Raw genomic sequence first — 18748 nt, 5'->3', positions numbered from 1 at the left:
CGGGCTTTTGGAAAACGCCGCGTCGGCAACATTCATGGATTTATTATGGGTAAAAGTAGATGTGTCTACATTGTATGTGGTTTTAATCAAAGTACATTTACGTTTGTAAGACACTACCGTTGTATTTACAATTTCTGCTATGTGGAAAAGGCATCGCTAGATATAAATTCAATCAATACAGGTTACTGGGGCGACTGTGTCTCAGGAGGTAGAGAAGGTCGTCCAATGATCCATGGGTCGGCGGTTCGAATCCCGGCTCCTGTCTACATATCGAAGTGTCCTTGGGCAAGACACTGACCCCAAATTGCTCCCGATGTGCTGGTTGGTACCTTGCATGGCTTCCGCCGCAATCGGTGTATGAATGTGTGTGTGAATGGGTGAATGTAATGCACAATGTAATGCACAATCTATGTAAAGCGCCTTGGATAAAGGCGCTATAAAAATGCACCATTTACCATTTACTGCTTCTTACATTAAAATGATATGCTAGCATTGTTGGGACATCTAGTCAGCCAATGTGTTGTGAATGAATAGGCCTACATGAAACGGGTTGGCGGGTCATTATCGAGAAATAAAACCCCGACAGCTAGGATGACACGAGATGAAGTCTAGGTGTTTAATCATCCTGAAGGGATTTTATTTCTCGATAATGACCGCCGACCCGTTTGTTATCCCGCTCATTACAAGGCTACTTAATAAATTAATTAATACATTGACCCAAAAGTAACAACAAAACGAGTTTATATCCCTTTATGCCCATATATGGAGTTTCCTCACGGCAATGAAAGTATTCCATCAGTGTTACGCTGGCCGTCTGCCCAGCTGCAGCACGGTCGCCTCGAAAAACATGGAAATGTTGATCAAATAGAATCAATTCTGGATTAATGCATCGTCTATTTCTCGCTTCAAATGTTTTCAAAAACATTCTTGAGAGCAACATTTAGATGTAAATCACATTGTGTGTGTGATTCCAATCAGAATCAAGCATTCAACCAAGCCGTAAATACATGTAATTTAATTATACAATGCAATTACATTTAATGATATTTTATATATATATATTTTTTTATAAATATTATTTTATACATGACTGTCGCTGGACCTTCTGGACGGCGGTGTGTGTCGGCGTCAAAAAAATTAACCCGGGCAAATTTTGAGGTTGGACGCCATCATCAGTGGAGCACCCTTCATTGATTAAAAAATCACACCCGTGTGAACTGAGTGGTGCAAGGTCTTATATAGCCTGATCAGCTGTGGTCTGACGTAATGTCTGACGTAATGAAATCACACCCGTGTGAACTGGGTGACCGTAGCAACCGGGCTCATTTTTTGAGCACAGACAGACAGACTAACAAAGCCAGTTGTTGGAGTGGTTTACACCACTCAAAAAGGGAACATTCCCTGACGCTGAAGGGCGCCCGATGGCTGCAGTGGAGCTCCGACCTAACTCAGATACTGGTTAATGCTGCAGTGGAGCTCCGGCCTAACTCAGATACTGGTTAATGCTGCAGTGGAGCTCCGACCTAACTCAGATACAGGCTAATATAACCTAAAACAAACCCCATAAGTCAATATATACTGTAGGAGTATGCAGGGTTCCCAGTTCCCACGGTCGTGGCACGACATTTGGAATAGAATTATACCGTTCTATCATTGATTTATTGTTGTTACACTGCCTGTCTGTGAGCTTTGCAGAGACTTATTGCGCTGAATGATTGTTATTTGTAGGCCTGGAAATTCAGGGTTAAATATTCTGGAAAAGTTTAGGAAACGTTTTGGAAATTCATTGGTAAAAGTGTGGGAATATGGAAATCTGGTTGTGCAGAGCCACAGATCCAACATCTATGAACATATATGTGCATATTGGTCGGATCGTCGGTGTGAGGGTAGTGAGGGGACCATATATATCTATAAATGCACCAAGTCTCTGTCTGTGTGTGTGTGTGTGTGTGTGTGTGTGTGTGTGTGTGTGTGTGTGTGTGTGTGTGTGTGTGTGTGTGTGTGTGTGTGTGTGTGTGTGTGTGTGTGTGTGTGTGTGTGTGTGTACTGTTGTAATCCACGTAACCCGAGAACCGTTCAAATTCGACACACGCGTTCCACGCCACCACAGGGGGTGCAGTGCCCAGTGTCGAGTCGGTCGGACCCGCGGTTGTACAGAACTGCCCCAAAAAGGCTTCTGCCCGGGCTCTGCTGCAGGCCCCCATGGGGCCTGCAGCAGGGCAGGGGCAGGGGCCCATATACCGAGCTGGCCTGTTCTGACATCATTCTGACGTCTGCATAGACTCCATATTTGGGCATGCCTGACAAAGAACTCCATATATGGGCATAAAGGGATACAGACATAATATCTGGGTGGGGCATGGATTTCCAACTTGCATCGTTCCGTGTGTGTGTGTGTGTGTGTGTGTGTGTGTGTGTGTGTGTGTGTGTGTGTGTGTGTGTGTGTGTGTGTGTAAAAGACAGTAGTATAATGATGACATCAGAGTAAGATCAGACTTACAAAGAAGAATGAATAGGCTATAGAGGACTTACAGTAAGTGATTAAGGATGGCATGGGTCAATACAGTATAGAGAGCTTGATCCTTTTGGCATACACATTTACTTACTAGGATGCCATGTAAAAGAACTTAAAAGCTTAGAAAATGCTAACATTTTGTGAATTAGTATACCGGTATTTACAGGTCTTCTCCGACCTGCTGACGTCATGTCAGATTTCTTCCGGTCTCTGCACATCTCGTCCACATCTGTTCCTCCGGATGTATTTAATCTTTTGCATCTAAACTGTCTATCTAATTCAGTGGTTGGTTATGTTGGCTATAACATACCGGTATCTACAAGCTGATTCACTCCTACCCCACAAGGCAAAGAAATTATTTTGATGTACCTTTTTGTCCTACTTCAAAACATCAATCATTCATCAAATTTAGAGGCCCTCATTCGTGGAAGTCTCTAGATGCATCACTTAAGTCCTCATTATCCTTGCCAATATTCAAGAAACATCTAAAGCAATATCTTATTTCTTCCTTGCTGTAGTCTACATGATTCAGTTTGATGTGTTATCTTTTCTTTTGTGTTTTTGTTGTTAAATCTTTTGCATTGTTCTTATTGAACTTAATCTGTTTAATTAAGGATCTCTTCCATTGAGGAAAGGATTCCAAATAAGCCAACTGGCTTCTTACCTTTCTTTGCACAGTATTTTGGTTCATTGATATGTATTGTCTATTTTATAATTTTGTGCTAAAAAAAAAGAAACAACTAAACTAAACAAGCTCATACTTTGTGCCGGGCTGTGCTCTGCTATTTATTTTAAAGATTTGAAAAATATTGAAAATGTTTGTAAGATTTTGAATTCTTAAAACACTTTTTCAGATGGGTGTCTGTCTGCGGCTAAATACATACACAAATGTGACCGTTGCAGCCCTGAGTCTCAAGTCTGCACATAGTTTATGTAGATGCGTGTTTGTATGCACTTGTTATTACTTAGTGGTACTTTGTGTGCAGCCCTTTGGGACATGATTTGTGATATTGGACTATAATAAAATGTGACTTGACAGGCTGTGCCACATTGTGTTGTTTCCCCTGCAGGTTTATCATGGTCCTAGTGTGTCTGATCTTCAGTGTCCTGTCATTGTGTTGTTTCCCCTGCAGGTTTATCATGGTCCTAGTGTGTCTGATCGTCAGTGTCCTGTCATTGTGTTGTGTCTCCTGCAGGTTTATCATGGTCCTAGTGTGTCTGATCTTCAGTGTCCTGTCATTGTGTTGTGTCTCCTGCAGGTTTATCATGGTCCTAGTGTGTCTGATCTTCAGTGTCCTGTCATTGTGTTGTGTCTCCTGCATGTTTATCATGGTCCTAGTGTGTCTGATCTTCAGTGTCCTGTCATTGTGTTGTTTATCATGGTCCTAGTGTGTCTGATCTTCAGTGTCCTGTCATTGTGTTGTGTCTCATGCAGGTTTATCATGGTCCTAGTGTGTCTGATCTTCAGTGTCCTGTCATTGTGTTGTTTCCCCTGCAGGTTTATCATGGTCCTAGTGTGTCTGATCTTCAGTGTCCTGTCATTGTGTTGTTTGTCCTGCAGGTTTATCATGGTCCTAGTGTGTCTGATCTTCAGTGTCCTGTCATTGTGTTGTTTCTCCTACAGGTTTATCATGGTCCTAGTGTGTCTGATCTTCAGTGTCCTGTCCACCATAGAGCAGTATGCAGACTTCGCCACTGGGACCCTCTTCTGGATGGTGAGTGGATCCTGTTCACACTGTCAACCCAAATCTGATTTCTGGCCTGTCCATATTGGAATCAGATTGTTTTTTATCAAGTCTGAACAGCATAAATGACCCACATGGAAACTGATGTTTGAGTCAGATTTTAACCACATTCCTAGATGGTTTGAAATGTGATTCAAAATGCTATTTAAAAATGGTATGTCTCAGTCTGAACGATAGGACACTGAGGCCCCATTTATACTTTGTTGTACAATGATGTCACTTGCCGAAAAATCTACAAGTGGTTGGGCATGCATTTCCAACTTGCATTGTTCCGAGTAGGTCAGTGCCCAACGGGCACCGCTCTGGTTAACACATTTTGTGCCCAAGATGTCCACAGACGTCCTAGGAATTACTGTTTTTGTTTTTGTTTTTATGTCAAAAAGTGGGTCTAAAAAGTGGGCACCCTTGGTCGCCATTTTGAAAGATTAAAAGGGCACATAGGGCCCTATTAAGCAAGTGGAATCTAATTACATATAATTTTACAGTTTTTAAGACGTGGGGGCGTGTGCAATGTCATATTACAATTATGGGCCAGGTAAGAAGCGCTTTCGACACCCCGTGGTGTGAGCAAAACGGCCTTGAATTAGTCATGGGAGTGTTTCAGGGAGTTTTGAGGCTTACCCAATGAACATGTCCGTACTATTCTCTTTACAACACCAGCTGATGTCCTCATGGAATGTGCCCTTTTCGGCAAGTGGTATTACATTTCTGCAGACTGGCACCATAGACATGACATGACTTTGTCACATGGGTTAATTATTCATATTGCACTGCATGCTGTCACCTTTATGCCTCAAAAGAACAGATCCACAAGCTGTCACAGCCATGATATGCATAGCTTGTAGGCCTATGTCTCTATTTTGTTAAGTAACTTGCAGTTTTCATTGGAAAGTCATTACAGCGGCGCAGCCATATGCTAAGGGAGGGAGATATACGCACATCATCACTTAATTTGTTTCTGTTCTAACTTAAGCATGAAAAACAGCTGTAAAAATCTTTATTCTAGTTGATTTGATTCATAAATGAATAACTAAGACTTTGAAATGGCACCTACCTATACCTTTCAGATCGGAATGGAACTGTGAGTAGGTACGCAGCATTGGCTGGCAAATTGGCAATCCATGCGTAATGTTCCCAGAATCGTCTAACCCCCGAACATACAAGTTTGTTTGATATTGTTTAATTCGATAAAAATAGAACCATGTACCATACATATTGAGAAATGAGCGATATATGACCCTTTACAATCTCAACGTTTGAACGTTTGAGCCAGAAAGCTCGTCTCCTGCTGTTGCCATGTCTCATAGAAACAAGTAAATAGGTCTATAAACATACTCCCTAAAGAATCGCATATAACAGGGGTCTGCAACCTATTTTAAATTAAGTGCCATGTTTTTATTTTCTAGATAGTAAGTCTGCCATATCAAGATTCATTTTAATGACACCACATTAAAATTTCCAGCATATTTTGATTGTCCACAAATAAATAATGAATAAAGTTCTTCCTTCTTTTTACATATTTTCTTGCACATTGTTATAATGATCATTATAAATATATATCCCCCTGCAGTCAGAGTTCATAGTTTTAATGAATTAATGTGATGCATTGTGAGCTGGTAGATCTGCTATTTTCAAAAGTAATCTTTGAAAAAAGTGACAATTGTGGAATATTTTTGAAAAATGTTATTGAAACATTTAAAAACACAAATCTGTCATGGGGGTCACTGGCTTAGTTGGGCAAATGCATATATCTGGGGGTCCTTGACATGGGAATGTCGCTGTGTGAGGATCACTGGTTTAAACAACATTAGGAGAAAAGCCCAAATAAGCACTTTAGAAACAAGAAAAGCAACCACAACTACCAATATTTACAAGCAACTTTACAGAAAAAGAAGCCGCTTATAATAAACAGCAAACAGACATGGCAACACTCCAGAGCCGCTCAAGTGTAAAATCAAACAGTGCTTTTTGCTTTTAAGACGTGGTCAGACCCAGGTCGAATCGGTATGCGCTGAGTGTTTTTAGGTCAAGGGGCTTAATAGCAAATAGCGCAAAGCGAAAATAATTAACATATGGACACTCCCCCAATGCTAAATTATGCAGGAACGTGGTATTCCATATGAGTGAGCGCTCACCACGGCTTCCATAATACGAAAAGGCGCAGAGCGAGGCCCAAATCTGTATTACCGCATGGGTTTTTCCACTTGCTTAATCGGGCCCATAATGTGTTAAGACTAAAAGGATAACACCAAAAAGTCCTGGGGACTTGTTTCTAGTGTGTGTGTGTGTGTGTGTGTGTGTGTGTGTGTGTGTGTGTGTGTGTGTGTGTGTGTGTGTGTGTGTGTGTGTGTGTGTGTGTGTGTGTGTGTGTGTGTGTGTGTGTGTGTGTGTGTGTGTGTGTGTGTGTGTGTGTGTGTGTGTGTGTGTGTGTGTGTGTGTGTGTGTGCGTGCCTTAAGCCATCTACAAGAAGGGTTTTTATGTCTGTCGTGTCCTCACATAACGTAGCTCACGACACCACAAATCAGAAGCGTGGCGGTGGCTATACAGTACACTGCCCCGTGTAAATAATGCAACAGAACAGATATACACACCATGGAACACAGCTGGAGATAACGATTTGTTGTGAACGCCACTTAACTCACTGCCAGGGTTATTATACAGTAGGTACAGTAACTGCAACTAACAAAATGACAGAAACTAGAATTGACGAAACATTTAACTGAAACGAAAATTAAAGTGAAGCTTTTCAACACAAATCTTGAAAAACAAATGGCAAAAATAGCCAGTCTACAAGCTCACAAGACAATGTGTTGTGAGCCTGTAGATCGGCTATTTTTCTTTATGTTCACCTCAGAATAGGTAACACTAGGGTTCATGTGGTCAAGCATACGTACTGGATTATGCTATAACTAACATTTAGGCTAAATACTGTAATATGTTTTTTTATTTTACTATTGATAGTGCATTCCTCGTTATCCACTGTGGATTTAATGTACACTAGCCTGGTGCCCGGCTGTAGAGCACCGAGTCGGTAACGATGGAAGTTGGTGATCCATGCCCCACCCGGCTATGCAATACCAGTTGTACCCGTGTCAGAGTACCCGTTCCACCCATCTGACTGTGTCCCTTTTATGCCCATATATGGAGATTTCTGTCTCTCTGTGTCCCTTTATTTCTATATATGGAGTTCTGTGTCAGGCATGCCCAAATATGGAGTGTTGTGACGTCGACGCGTGTGTCGAATTTGAAGTTGGTGGGGCGAACGGTTCTCGAGTTATGTGCATTACAGCAGTACGGCAGTGTCATGGCGACGTACGGAGGTAGTTTTGAAAGTACGAACAGCATTGAAGACAGAAATGATTCTAAATGGAATGCACGCCAAGATGCACTCCAAAAGGCTAAACAGCAGTATGAGAAGGAGGAGAAGAGGAAGGAGCTGAAGCGGCTGAGAGGGGAAGAGGACAGACGGAGAGAGACAGGGACAGAGGAGGAGGGGGAGGAGAGAGGGACAGGGGGCAACGGACAGAGACAGGTGGAGTAGAAACGAGAGAGACAGACGCCGCGATGGAAGAGAGGACGAGAGGTACAGAGAGAGGGAACGAGAGAGAGGCCAAGATGGAGACCGAGAAAGGGATAGAGGCAGTGAAAGAGATCAAAATAGAGAAAGGGATAGAGAGAGAGGCGGAGAGAGAAACAGGGAGAGAGAGAGAGATGGAGGTAGAGAGAGAGATGGAGATAGAGACAAAGAGAGAGATGGAGGTAGAGAGAGAGATGGAGATAGAGACAGAGATAGAGACAAAGAGAGGAATAGGGGTATAGATAGAGACAGAGAGAGGAATAGGGATAGAGATGAAGACAGAGGCAAGGAGAGGGATAGAGGAGGGTCCTGGGCTCCAGACCGGGGTGAGGAGCGGCATCATGCCCCCAGACAGAGCCCTTCTGTCGTGCAGGGCCGTGGCCAAGCTCCCCTCTCCTCTCTTGGTTCTCTGAAAGGCCGCTTTCTAAAGCCCTCAGAAGATGATGCAGGTCCACAGTCTCTCCCATCTGCGGCTTTCCAGAAGCCTGTTTCGGACGGCGAGGAGGATCCGGACCACCGTGGGGGCGCCAGGGTTCCAGCCTGGAAGAAGAGCAGCGGTCCCCCTCCTCCACGCTCTGACTCTTCAGAGAAACCAGAGCAGGACAGACAGAGGCATGCTGGGATACCTCCTCCTCTCGCTGCACCCCAACAGGGTGCTCATGAAGACAACGCTGCAGTAACATCATCATCAAGCAGTGAGAGTGAGGAAGAGGAGCTTCCGTTGCTGACAGATGAGGAGATGAACAAACTGGGAGCCAAGCTGGTGAAAGCGGAGATCATGGAAAATACGGCCATGGTGGACAAGCTGAAATCCCAGTTGGAGGCAGCTAGAAAAGCCAAGGAGGCCAGAGCTGCCAGACAGAAGCATCCGGAAGCAGTTCATACACAGCAGGTCCCGGGACGCTCCGAGGAGGACCAGGACGTGCTGCTGTTCAGAACGGACCAATCAGGTCGCGCCTGGCCAGTCAACACCCCGTCGGGACCGCAGGAACCCCACGGAGGTCGACGCAAGAAGAAAATGATTGAGACTCATGTGGACGGCGAGCGCGTGCGCTACTTCCAGGATGATGACAACGTGGGTCTGCGTGACTTAGTGAGGAGAGAGAAGATGAGCACAGCACAGGACCAGAACGCCCTCTACTCCCGCATGGCTGCCAAGATGATGGGGAAGACCGATGGAGACAACTACACCCTGGATGACATGTTCGTGTCGAGCTCAGCGCAACGGGAGGGTGAGGGCCAAGATGAGGAGAGGATGAGGAGCCAGGCCATCGCGGAGCACCGCAGGCTGGCCGCCACCCTGGACAAGTGCCCGCACTGTTTCAACAGCCAGGAGCTCCAGAAACACCTCCTAGTGGCCATCGGGAGCAAGGTGTACCTCAGCCTGCCTGCGGGGGTGTCAATGACAGAGGGACACTGTCTCATCTGTCCTCTGCACCATCACTGCTCTGCCACCGGATTGGACGAGGATGTTTGGTCAGAAATGCAGCTGTTCCGGCGTGCGTTGGTGCGCGTGTTCGAGGCCCAGGACCTGGACTGTGTGTTCATGGAGACTCACATGAACCCACGCAGGAGGCAACACATGGTGCTGGAGTGTATCCCTCTGCTCAGAGAGCTGGGGGACATGGCCCCCATATTCTTCAAGAAAGCCATCATGGAGAGTGATGAGGAGTGGGCCATGAACAAGAAGCTGGTGGAGCTCTCAAAGAAAGATATCCGCCAAGCTGTTCCTAGAGGTCTGCCCTACTTTGCCGTTGACTTTGGCCTCCAGGGCGGCTTCGCTCATGTTATTGAGAACGAACATAAATTCCCTCACTACTTTGGGAAGGAGATAGTAGGAGGGATGATGGACCTGGAGCCCAGGCGTTGGAGGAAGCCCATTAGAGAGAACTTTGACGACCAGAGGAAGAAAGTCCTTCAGTTCGCACAGTGGTGGAAACCATACGACTGCACCAAGATACATGACTAGCTGATGACACACACACACTATTCTATGGGATGGTTTCGTTGTCTCTTTTGCCACACACACACACACACACACACACACACACACACACACACTAGAGTTCTCATCGGGCCTGAAAATTAAGGCCCGGCCCTACCCTACCCTAACTACCCTAAAAATTACCATAATGTTGGGCCCGAAAACCCGAAAAAGCCTGAGTGAAAAAAAAGGAAAAAGAAAAATGCCACTATATGGCCGCGGCGCTTTGCGCCGTGGTTCAAATGTTATTGAGGCGAGTGTGAACGGACTAATCGCCGAAATAAAGGATTTATGTAACTCACGTTAATTGGCTGATAATGTTCCATTTCCAACATTCTAATGGTTTCCAGCGATTTCCAGGGGTGAGTAAACATCTTTGAATCAGCCAGCGATCCTCTGATGTGACGCAGTTAATATGTCCAATACTGTCCCCGTTAACAAAGTGCAACTTTTTCATCATTCACCGTTGGCTAACGGTGTGCAACAGTCCCGAACTATACAATATTATGACAACTGTCAACATGGTTATAATCTACTAGGCTACTGTAGGCCTATATAGTTTACATTAATCATTGCCTCTCAAACCCACATACCACGTGTAATGTGCGTTGCCTAACCAAAAGAACAGACATACAAACAATCAACATGCCGCTCGATTGCGTGTCGACAGCTTGCAGATCTGTTCTTTTGGGCACACAATGAGGCGAGCTGCGCTACGATGGGGAAATTAAATTGCTGTACTGTACAGCGCTACGATTTGGAAACCAAATGGCTGTAGGCTACAGTGAACTGTAACATTGCTTGGTCATCATGTAACTATATTACGTGTATGCAGTGAACATTAACATTAGCGCTTTCATAGTTATATGGAGCATTTACCGTGGTGAGTGTTGACATTGATTAGGTAGCCTAATTTAGCTTATTCACCCAGCTGGGTTCAACGAGACAGCAGTGTCTCGTTAAGCCCCGACGTTTATTGCGGATGAATCGATGGTCGTATAGAACATTTAAGCATATGGCAAGTTAACTTAAGTTATATACATTGATGCTGAGCACTAAGCAACTAATTTAGTTCGCAAACCAGAGGCCTCTTCCGTTCCCCATCTGACATGACTAATGATGACGTCATCATTAGTCCGGCGGAACCGGAAGTCTCTGCTCACATACAGGATCATATATCCATTCGACAGTGGTAAGTATATATATAATAAGGAAGGATCATCATAAGTCACTGAATGGATATACAACATTATATTATATGCAAAACAAATAAAGGAACAGAAAATCAAAAAAAAGAAGGAACCTATCTTGACACCGGTTCTGGCTAGATTTTATAAGTTGTGGTCTTATATTTTGTCTGCAGTACCCCCTTTTATCCACATGATGGTGCTAGAAGATCTTGGCTGAGAGGAGACACTAACCCCGCCATCTTAAACGTCCACCTAGTGTAATAAGATCAGATATAAATTGATAATAATATAATAGCTCACAGAGATTCGTGGTCTCACTGCAAATTTCCCGCAGTCATAAAAACAGACAGATTATAAAATATAATATCTGTCCTTTTGGAAAACGGCTTTTCCCAAATGGCTTTTACATTTTGTAAATTATTTGCATGAAGGGTTAGTTTTGACAGCAATTTAGTTTTAGTCATAGTTTTTTCAATAAAATTCCCTTTGGTTTTAGTCATATTTTAGTAAATATCAACTAAAGTCAACTAAATTTACAGTTGATTTAGAAGACAAATGTATTTTGTTGAGCCGTGATGGGTCCATTTTACTAATTATAAATTGCTTTAATAAAACACTAAGGATTTTACAGTGAAGTGAAGGGACAGTGAAGTCCCAGCGATAATAAAAAATTCAAATCAAATGGGGGTCCATAGCCTAATGAAGTGGTTCTCAATCATTGTCATGTCAGGGACCCCAACATATATGTATTTGGCTGTGGACCCCTATTTGAAAGGAGTTTGTGCCAGTGGGGATTCCTGGCACAAAATGTGTACCATTTGTACATTATATGGGAAGCTTTGTAAATTCAAAAATATATTGTTTTCTTCCTCAAGGACCCCTCCTCAAGGATTAATGCATGCAAAAATGGAGGGTTCTTGAAATGAATACGGTTGAGAATTGCTACGGTACTGTAGTAGTGGACTGCAAATAAAGTGCTCTGAGGCCAAGCGTTTTAATATTCGATCAACAGTAGTGTGAGCAGAGGACTGTACACGTACACTCACTTTGCTAGTAAATATGGGTTTGTGTGGCTTATTGGACTATTAAGGCTGCTAGGTGACGCAATAAATCCAGGACTTACAACAGGTAAAAGAAAATGATGGCCACAGTTTGGAAACACTACAAAGAGCTTGCATCATCCGTCTCTCGCCTGGCCGGCAAGCAAGCCGTGAATAGGAAAACACACACAGTTATTACGTACTACATTGTGTACACAGAGCACACACACACACACACACACACACACACACACACACACACACACACACACACACACACACACACACACGCCCATGAGCACTGGGGGCAATCAGAGGACAGGAGTGTACAGTGTGTTCTCTAAACTTTTGGACGTGCCCTTTCAGGATGCACTGTCGGTGTTACTCATTTATCTGCACCCATGAAGAGCCAACAGCTCTGTCTCACCCACCTCTCTCTGTGTCTCTGTCTCACCCACCTCACTCCACCTCTCTCTGTGTCTCTGTCTCTCTGCCTCACTCCCCCCACTCTGTCTGTCTCTGTCTGTTTCTGTCTTTCTGTTTCCCTGTCTCACCCCCTCCTTCCCTCTCTCTCTGACTCTGTCTATCTGTCTCTTTCTCTCTCTCGCTCTTTCTCAATCTCTCTCTTTCTGTCTCTGACACATCGCTCTCTCCCCTGCCCCCTCTCTCTCCCTATCTCTCAGGTCATCTCTCTCTCTCTCTTTCTCTCTCTCTCTCTCTCTCTCTCTCTCTCTCTCTCTCTCTCTCTCTCTCTCTCTCTCTTACTCTCACTCTTTCTCTCACCCCCCTCATCTCTCTCTCTCTCTCTCTCTTTCTCTCACCCCTGTGTGTGTGTGTGTGTGTGTGTGTGTGTGTGTGTGTGTGTGTGTGTGTGTGTGTGTGTGTGTGTGTGTGTGTGTGTGTGTGTGTGTGTGTGTGTGTGTGTGTGTGTGTGTGTGTGTGTGTGTGTGTGTGCAAATGTTCCTCTGTGGAGGAAAGTTGAGAAAATCAAATGCAGGCTTTGTCACCTGCACACAACTCATCCTGCTGTGTGTGTGCGTGTGCGACTGTGTGCGTGTGCGTGTGTGTGCGTGCGCGCGTGCTTGTAGTGTCCATGGCGGTGTGTATCAACAGCAATAGTAGCTATACTTAGAAAGTTCAGGGTTAGTTGACATCCATGAATCACAGGCTGCTTGTTTTGGATGGCACAGGGGACATTAGTCCTTCAGGATATTTGGCTTTCATAGGAGCAGCCAAAGTAAAGCCAGTCGGACCTAACGCACGCACGCACAGTCACTCAGGGCCCTATTTTGCGTGTCTTAAGTACCAGTTCTTATGACTTAACTTAAGACCTGGATGTGTAGCCAATGCTATTTGGCTGTATTGAGTGGCCAAACAGCATTAACCATGCCTCCATGTCTTAAGTTTAGGCATAAGGCCTGGTACTTACAGTAAGACACCCACAATAGGGCCCTCAGACTACAGTTGTTGTCTGACACAGCCAGTGCTCTGAGCAGAAGCAGTGGCTTCAGTGTCAAAGTTCAGTTATCAGCAGCACCATCCTACCTACCTACCTACCTACCTACCTACCAACCAACCAACCAACCAACCAACCAACCAACCAACCAACCAAACAAATAAACAAACAACCTACCCACAGAGCAGGTTAGGTACCAGTGTGAATGCAGCATCAGGGACTGACAGGGTCCTGATGCTGCATTCACACTGGTTGCTCCAAAGCTACAGGCTACCATTCATTTTCAATGGAAGCCAGCGACATGAAGATACAAAGCTACAGTCTGACATTTGTTTTCAATGGAAGCCTGGATGCCAGGGTGAACGCAGTTCAAGTTACATAATTGTTGTTGGTTAGTTTGTTATTGTCTGTTGTTGATCAGACCTTAGTCTCTGAGTTTGTTTATTTTGGGGTGAACAATGGCTGTTTTTTTGTACAAACCATTAGTTACACTTAATCAATGTGTGATGCCATTTTGAGCCTGTATCTTAACATAAATAAATGCACCCAACGGTGTGACTGTAATATCCGCTCCAACTGGGCCATAAGTGACATAATTTAATGCAGCTGTATCTTCCTAAAATAGATGAGGAGAGCCAGCAGGGGAGGTCAGGAAACCTGCAGGCCTTAACTGTGTTCAGCTGGGGAGGGAGGGTTAGATTCCATCTGTGATTTATCAGGATACTTACTGTAGGTATACAAGCCACGATGGAGCACAGTTTTGGCAAATAAATGTATATAGGTAGTGTTTGTGTGCACTGATGCATTATTATGGTACCGGTACGTATATGTGCATCCGTGCACGTGTGTGTGTGTGTGTGTGTGTGGTGTGTGGAGTGTGTGTGTATGTGTTTTTAGAGGATCACTTGAAGCACTTCAAATACATTTTCCTCTGATAAAGCGAAAATTCTATGAAGCTGATAAATACTCTCTCCTGTACTCTCTCCTGACTGGCTGAAATCTGCAAATGTATTTTCTGTAACAAATACTCTATATCAATATTTACTATCACAAAATAGTGCTTTAACCTTTGAATATAAAACGTTTTATTTAAACCCCCAACAATATTGGGTGTTATCATCATTCATAGATGTTGAGTCAGATGTGGATGGCACTATGCTATGTAGACACACACAGCAGCAGTGCAGGCTAATTAAATCTCCTCGTAGGTCAAACAATTACTAGTGACATGGCTGGCCGCTCAAGTTCAACTGTTACTGAACTGGACCTTAGAGACTCACTGAACCATGTCTGTCTGTGTCTGTCTGTCTGTCTGTCTGTCTGTCTGTCTGTCTGTCTGTCTGTCTGTCTGTCTGTCTGTCTGTCTGTCTGTCTGTCTGTCTGTCATTTGTTCATTCTACCATGTCTGTCTGTAAGTCTGTCGTTCTGTCAGTCTATCTACTAGTGTTGTGTTCCGATCCTGTTTCTCTTTCTCTTGCTCAACCAACATGACCGACAAATCTCTGAATTAAATGAGCACTGAGGATTTGTACTGTGTATCTGATGTGAATGAACAGGTCATTGTTTGGTGGTGTGTGTGTGCGCGTGGTTGTGCATGTGCGTGCATGCGTGTGTGTGTGTGTGTGTGTGTGTGTGTGTGTGTGTGTGTGTGTGTGTGTGTGTGTGTGTGTGTGTACTGGTGTGGGGGCGGTGCTATGTTGTTGCATCAGCAGTACTCGCAGTATTGGATGTCATGCGGATGGCGCTCAGAGTGCAGCCAGACCAAGCAATCAACTTGGAAGGCCACCCACATGGCCCAGGGTCATTACCCAACACTTAGGTGGCTAAATATTATGGATACATGGTGGCCGCCGGAGGGGAGAGCCCAAAGGACCTCCAACTGGCTGGCAGGCATGGGGGCCTTATTATCACCCAGCCAGTCAAGTACTGTACTTGGGTACGATTTTGAGGTGCTTTTACCTAAAGCAAAAGTAGTTTAAAAGTAGGGTAAGTGGTTTTCTTTGGTTAAGATTAGTGTTAAATAGATCTAGATTCTGATAGTACCCATTGCATTAGAGGGTTTGTTCAGTAACAGGAGTCTCCATGTCTCTCCAGCTCTTCATGAAACAGAAAAGGAGTTTTCAGAGAACTCAGACAGAACTCAGACAGAATAAACAAGTGCAATTGGAACTGATACTCTCTCCTGATTGGCTAATATTCTGGAACCCACCTGCAAATGTATTTTCTGTTTATTAAAGAGCTAAGATTGGGGATATGGCACCCTGTTAGTGAACAAACACTCCTTCTAATGATTACTATCAGAATATAGGGCATACCAGTGGCATATACCATTTTGTGGTTCCACTCAAAAAAGGCCCACACATTGTTTCCCATTAAGATTTCCCAAAAGCCCAGCATCAAGCCACCCAGGCCCCTGGTAAATCATGACCATAAAACATTTGATTATGTGTCAAAAATGAATGGGCTTTGGATCAGTGGAACCACAAAATGGCCGCCAAGACTTATGCCCCATAGTGCTATAATCTTTAATAAACTTTTCGTTTTAGCAATGACTAAAAAATATATCACTTACCCTACCTATTAACCTTAATTCATTGATACTGTACTTCTACTCCACTGCATCTCAAGAGGCGAACGCATTCAATGCAGATGTACACAGATAAACTGAGCACCTACTCAGCCTAACAGGCATGCAGGTGTAGAGAGACATGGAAGTGGAAAAAAACGTCTTATCTACTGTCCCTTTACTGGAAATCAGTTAATCTCCAGCTCCAAGCGAGGCAGAAATGTCGACAGTTGCAACGTTGAACAATAATGACCTTAACTCATCTCGGCCGGTTGGAAACCTCATATGTCCAAAAGTAGCAGATCTACAAGCTTGAAACGTTTCGCTTCACGCTGTGTTTTGAGCTTGCAGATCTGCAACCTTTTGATGACTTTTATGTGATGCTGTAGTAGTGTGATCAAGTAGGGCTTTTACCCATTCTGGACGGGAACCCCTTTTGGTGTTTTAAGCATTATGTTATACTTTAGCTATATATCTGCAAGCTCATAGTGTGGCACCGAGTGCTGCGCTACGAGCTTGTAGATATGCTTTTTTGAAAAAATCGTGAAAATGTGGCACAAATCTTTCAATATATATTCTTTCAGAACGTTTTAACTCAAATCTTTGCTTTTGGGATGGGTCCCTGGAACAATATATTTTCAGATGGCGGTCGGCGGCCAATTACATATATTTTTGGGGGTTCTTGACATGAAAATGTTTGAGAACGACTGACATCGAGGGGTTTTTCATAAAACTGTCTAAACTGACTTAGAAGACAATTTGGAGAATCTGTTCTCAGTCCTAAATGTGTTAATTTATGAAAAGAACAACACAACAACTCTAAATATGAGATAAGAGGTTTCTGCCTGACAGTGACGATATCCCGTGCAGGTAGTGGTTGTTGTTATACATAACTACGTGGAACCCTGCACCTTCAATCAGTGAGCCATTGTGAACCTGGTCTGAATATGAGCTGTCATCACTGGCACTATGACTCTGCCTCCTGTGGGTGGGCCTGTTTACCTCTAGACCACCTCCATTTCTGTCCTTCTCTGTCAACGTACCTGTCCAGACCCCACTCATATCATAATCTCAAATCTTCTGTGATTGATTGTAATTGCAGTCGGATTATAGTCTTAACGCGATGTGATGATCTGCACTGTCAGAAATGATATTGTATAATTTGTTAAGTTAGCAATGTTATCATAATATCGTCTCTGTCGGGTGGAAACCTCCTATGTCAAAACAATGATTCAAATTCAAAACCAGCAAATGTAGCAGATCTAGTAGTTTACGAAAAAAACGGTTAGAATATGGAGATAAGAAGTTTCTGCCTGACAGCAACAGTAGCCTTTTGAATGTGTTAATTAAAATGTATTTTTACGACTCAAAATTAATTTAGTTTAAAAAAAAAATCCACACCTAGTGAAAATAGTGCATTGACAAGCTCAGAACGAGTGTTGGTGAGACGCCTTGTGAGCTTGTCAATGTGCTATTTTCAGTAGGTGTGAAAAAATGTAAAACAAAAAAAAATTGGTGAACAGCACCGTTGTACGGATGAACTGTAAAATAAGGCTTAAGTGTTTAAGGTTTGTATATTTTCTCTCCTTCTGGCGCACGAGTAGTTTCTAACTCTTTGTTCTGTGTGTGTTTGCTCTGTGCTCCTAACAGGAGATCGTTCTGGTGCTGTTCTTTGGCACGGAGTACGTGGTCCGGCTGTGGTCGGCCGGCTGCCGCAGCAAATATGTGGGCATCAAAGGACGTCTCCGCTTCATCAGGAAGCCCATATCTATTATAGGTGCACCTGGCCTTCTCCTTTGTTCCCTGCAGTGGACCCACGTCATGCCATGCATATCGCTATAGCGTGCTCCACTCTGGACTCATGACTTTGGGCTTTTTTCCAAGCACACGTTGCACTGCTTGATAACAGTTGTAGCACTCCAATACTGCATGAAGGCCTGTGTAAACACATTGCTTTCTTTGTAATTGTTTTTTTGTTTGTTTCTGGCTTTATTTTTCTTTCTTTCTTTCTTTCTTTCTTTCTTTCTTTCTTTCTTTCTTTCTTCTTTGTTTCCATCCTTCCTTCCTTACGCAGATTTGATAGTGGTCATCGCCTCAGTCATCGTGTTGAGTGTCGGGTCCAACGGCCAGGTGTTTGCCACCTCTGCAATCAGGTATTGCATACATTTTTATGTAAATGGTTGCAAATCTAAACATTAATTTCATATGCAAACATGCAAATGTTATGCTAGCTTGCATTGGCACGCTAGGCAGCTACATAATGTAAACAGAGTGGCTGCGTGCATGCGTGTGTGCGTGTTTTCATTCATCAGAGTTAAATTAAATGAACACTCAACACTGTTCAGGGGGATCCGCTTCCTGCAGATACTGCGCATGCTGCATGTGGATCGACAGGGAGGAACATGGAGACTTCTGGGATCTGTAGTGTTTATCCATCGGCAGGTACAGTACCACCATAAACCTGAACCCTCATTTTTTTGGATTGTTTATTTTGGACACAGTTAACACTTTGACTCCTGAACACGACTTACACGGGTTAATTGACTGTAGAACAGCTTCCCTCCCAATAACGACTTACACAAGTTATGTTTTCATTGCACGTTTTTAATAAATTTGTACCCCCGATTTTGCAACCCATTTTTTCACCCAGTGTCAATTATCTAATGTAATCCTG

The 18748-nt window shown here is 43.7% G+C and overlaps 2 protein-coding genes across 2 annotated transcripts in view; both read left to right on the top strand.

The window, feature by feature from the left end:
• Positions 1–18748, top strand: part of kcnq1.2 (potassium voltage-gated channel, KQT-like subfamily, member 1.2) — a gene marked incomplete at its 5' end in the record, with an annotated part of 360645 nt that overhangs the window by 14796 nt on the left and 327101 nt on the right. The window contains 4 exons of the mRNA XM_079501199.1: positions 4140–4230; positions 17725–17851; positions 18149–18227; positions 18420–18516. Of these exons, the coding sequence (XP_079357325.1) occupies positions 4140–4230; positions 17725–17851; positions 18149–18227; positions 18420–18516 (394 nt within the window). The remainder of the gene's footprint in view (positions 1–4139; positions 4231–17724; positions 17852–18148; positions 18228–18419; positions 18517–18748) is intronic.
• Positions 7768–9808, top strand: LOC306923173 (CWF19-like protein 2; the record flags this gene model as incomplete). The annotated part of the gene is made up of 1 exon (XM_079501201.1): positions 7768–9808. A coding segment is annotated over one exon (2040 nt), but the record flags the coding sequence as incomplete, so codon positions are not given.

The sequence above is a fragment of the Electrona antarctica genome, assembly GCF_951216825.1.
Source record: "Electrona antarctica genome assembly, chromosome: 5".
Classification (NCBI taxonomy): Eukaryota; Metazoa; Chordata; class Actinopteri; order Myctophiformes; family Myctophidae; genus Electrona; species Electrona antarctica.
The sequence above is the reverse complement of the archived record's forward strand: the minus strand, read 5'-3'. Positions and strand labels throughout refer to the sequence as shown.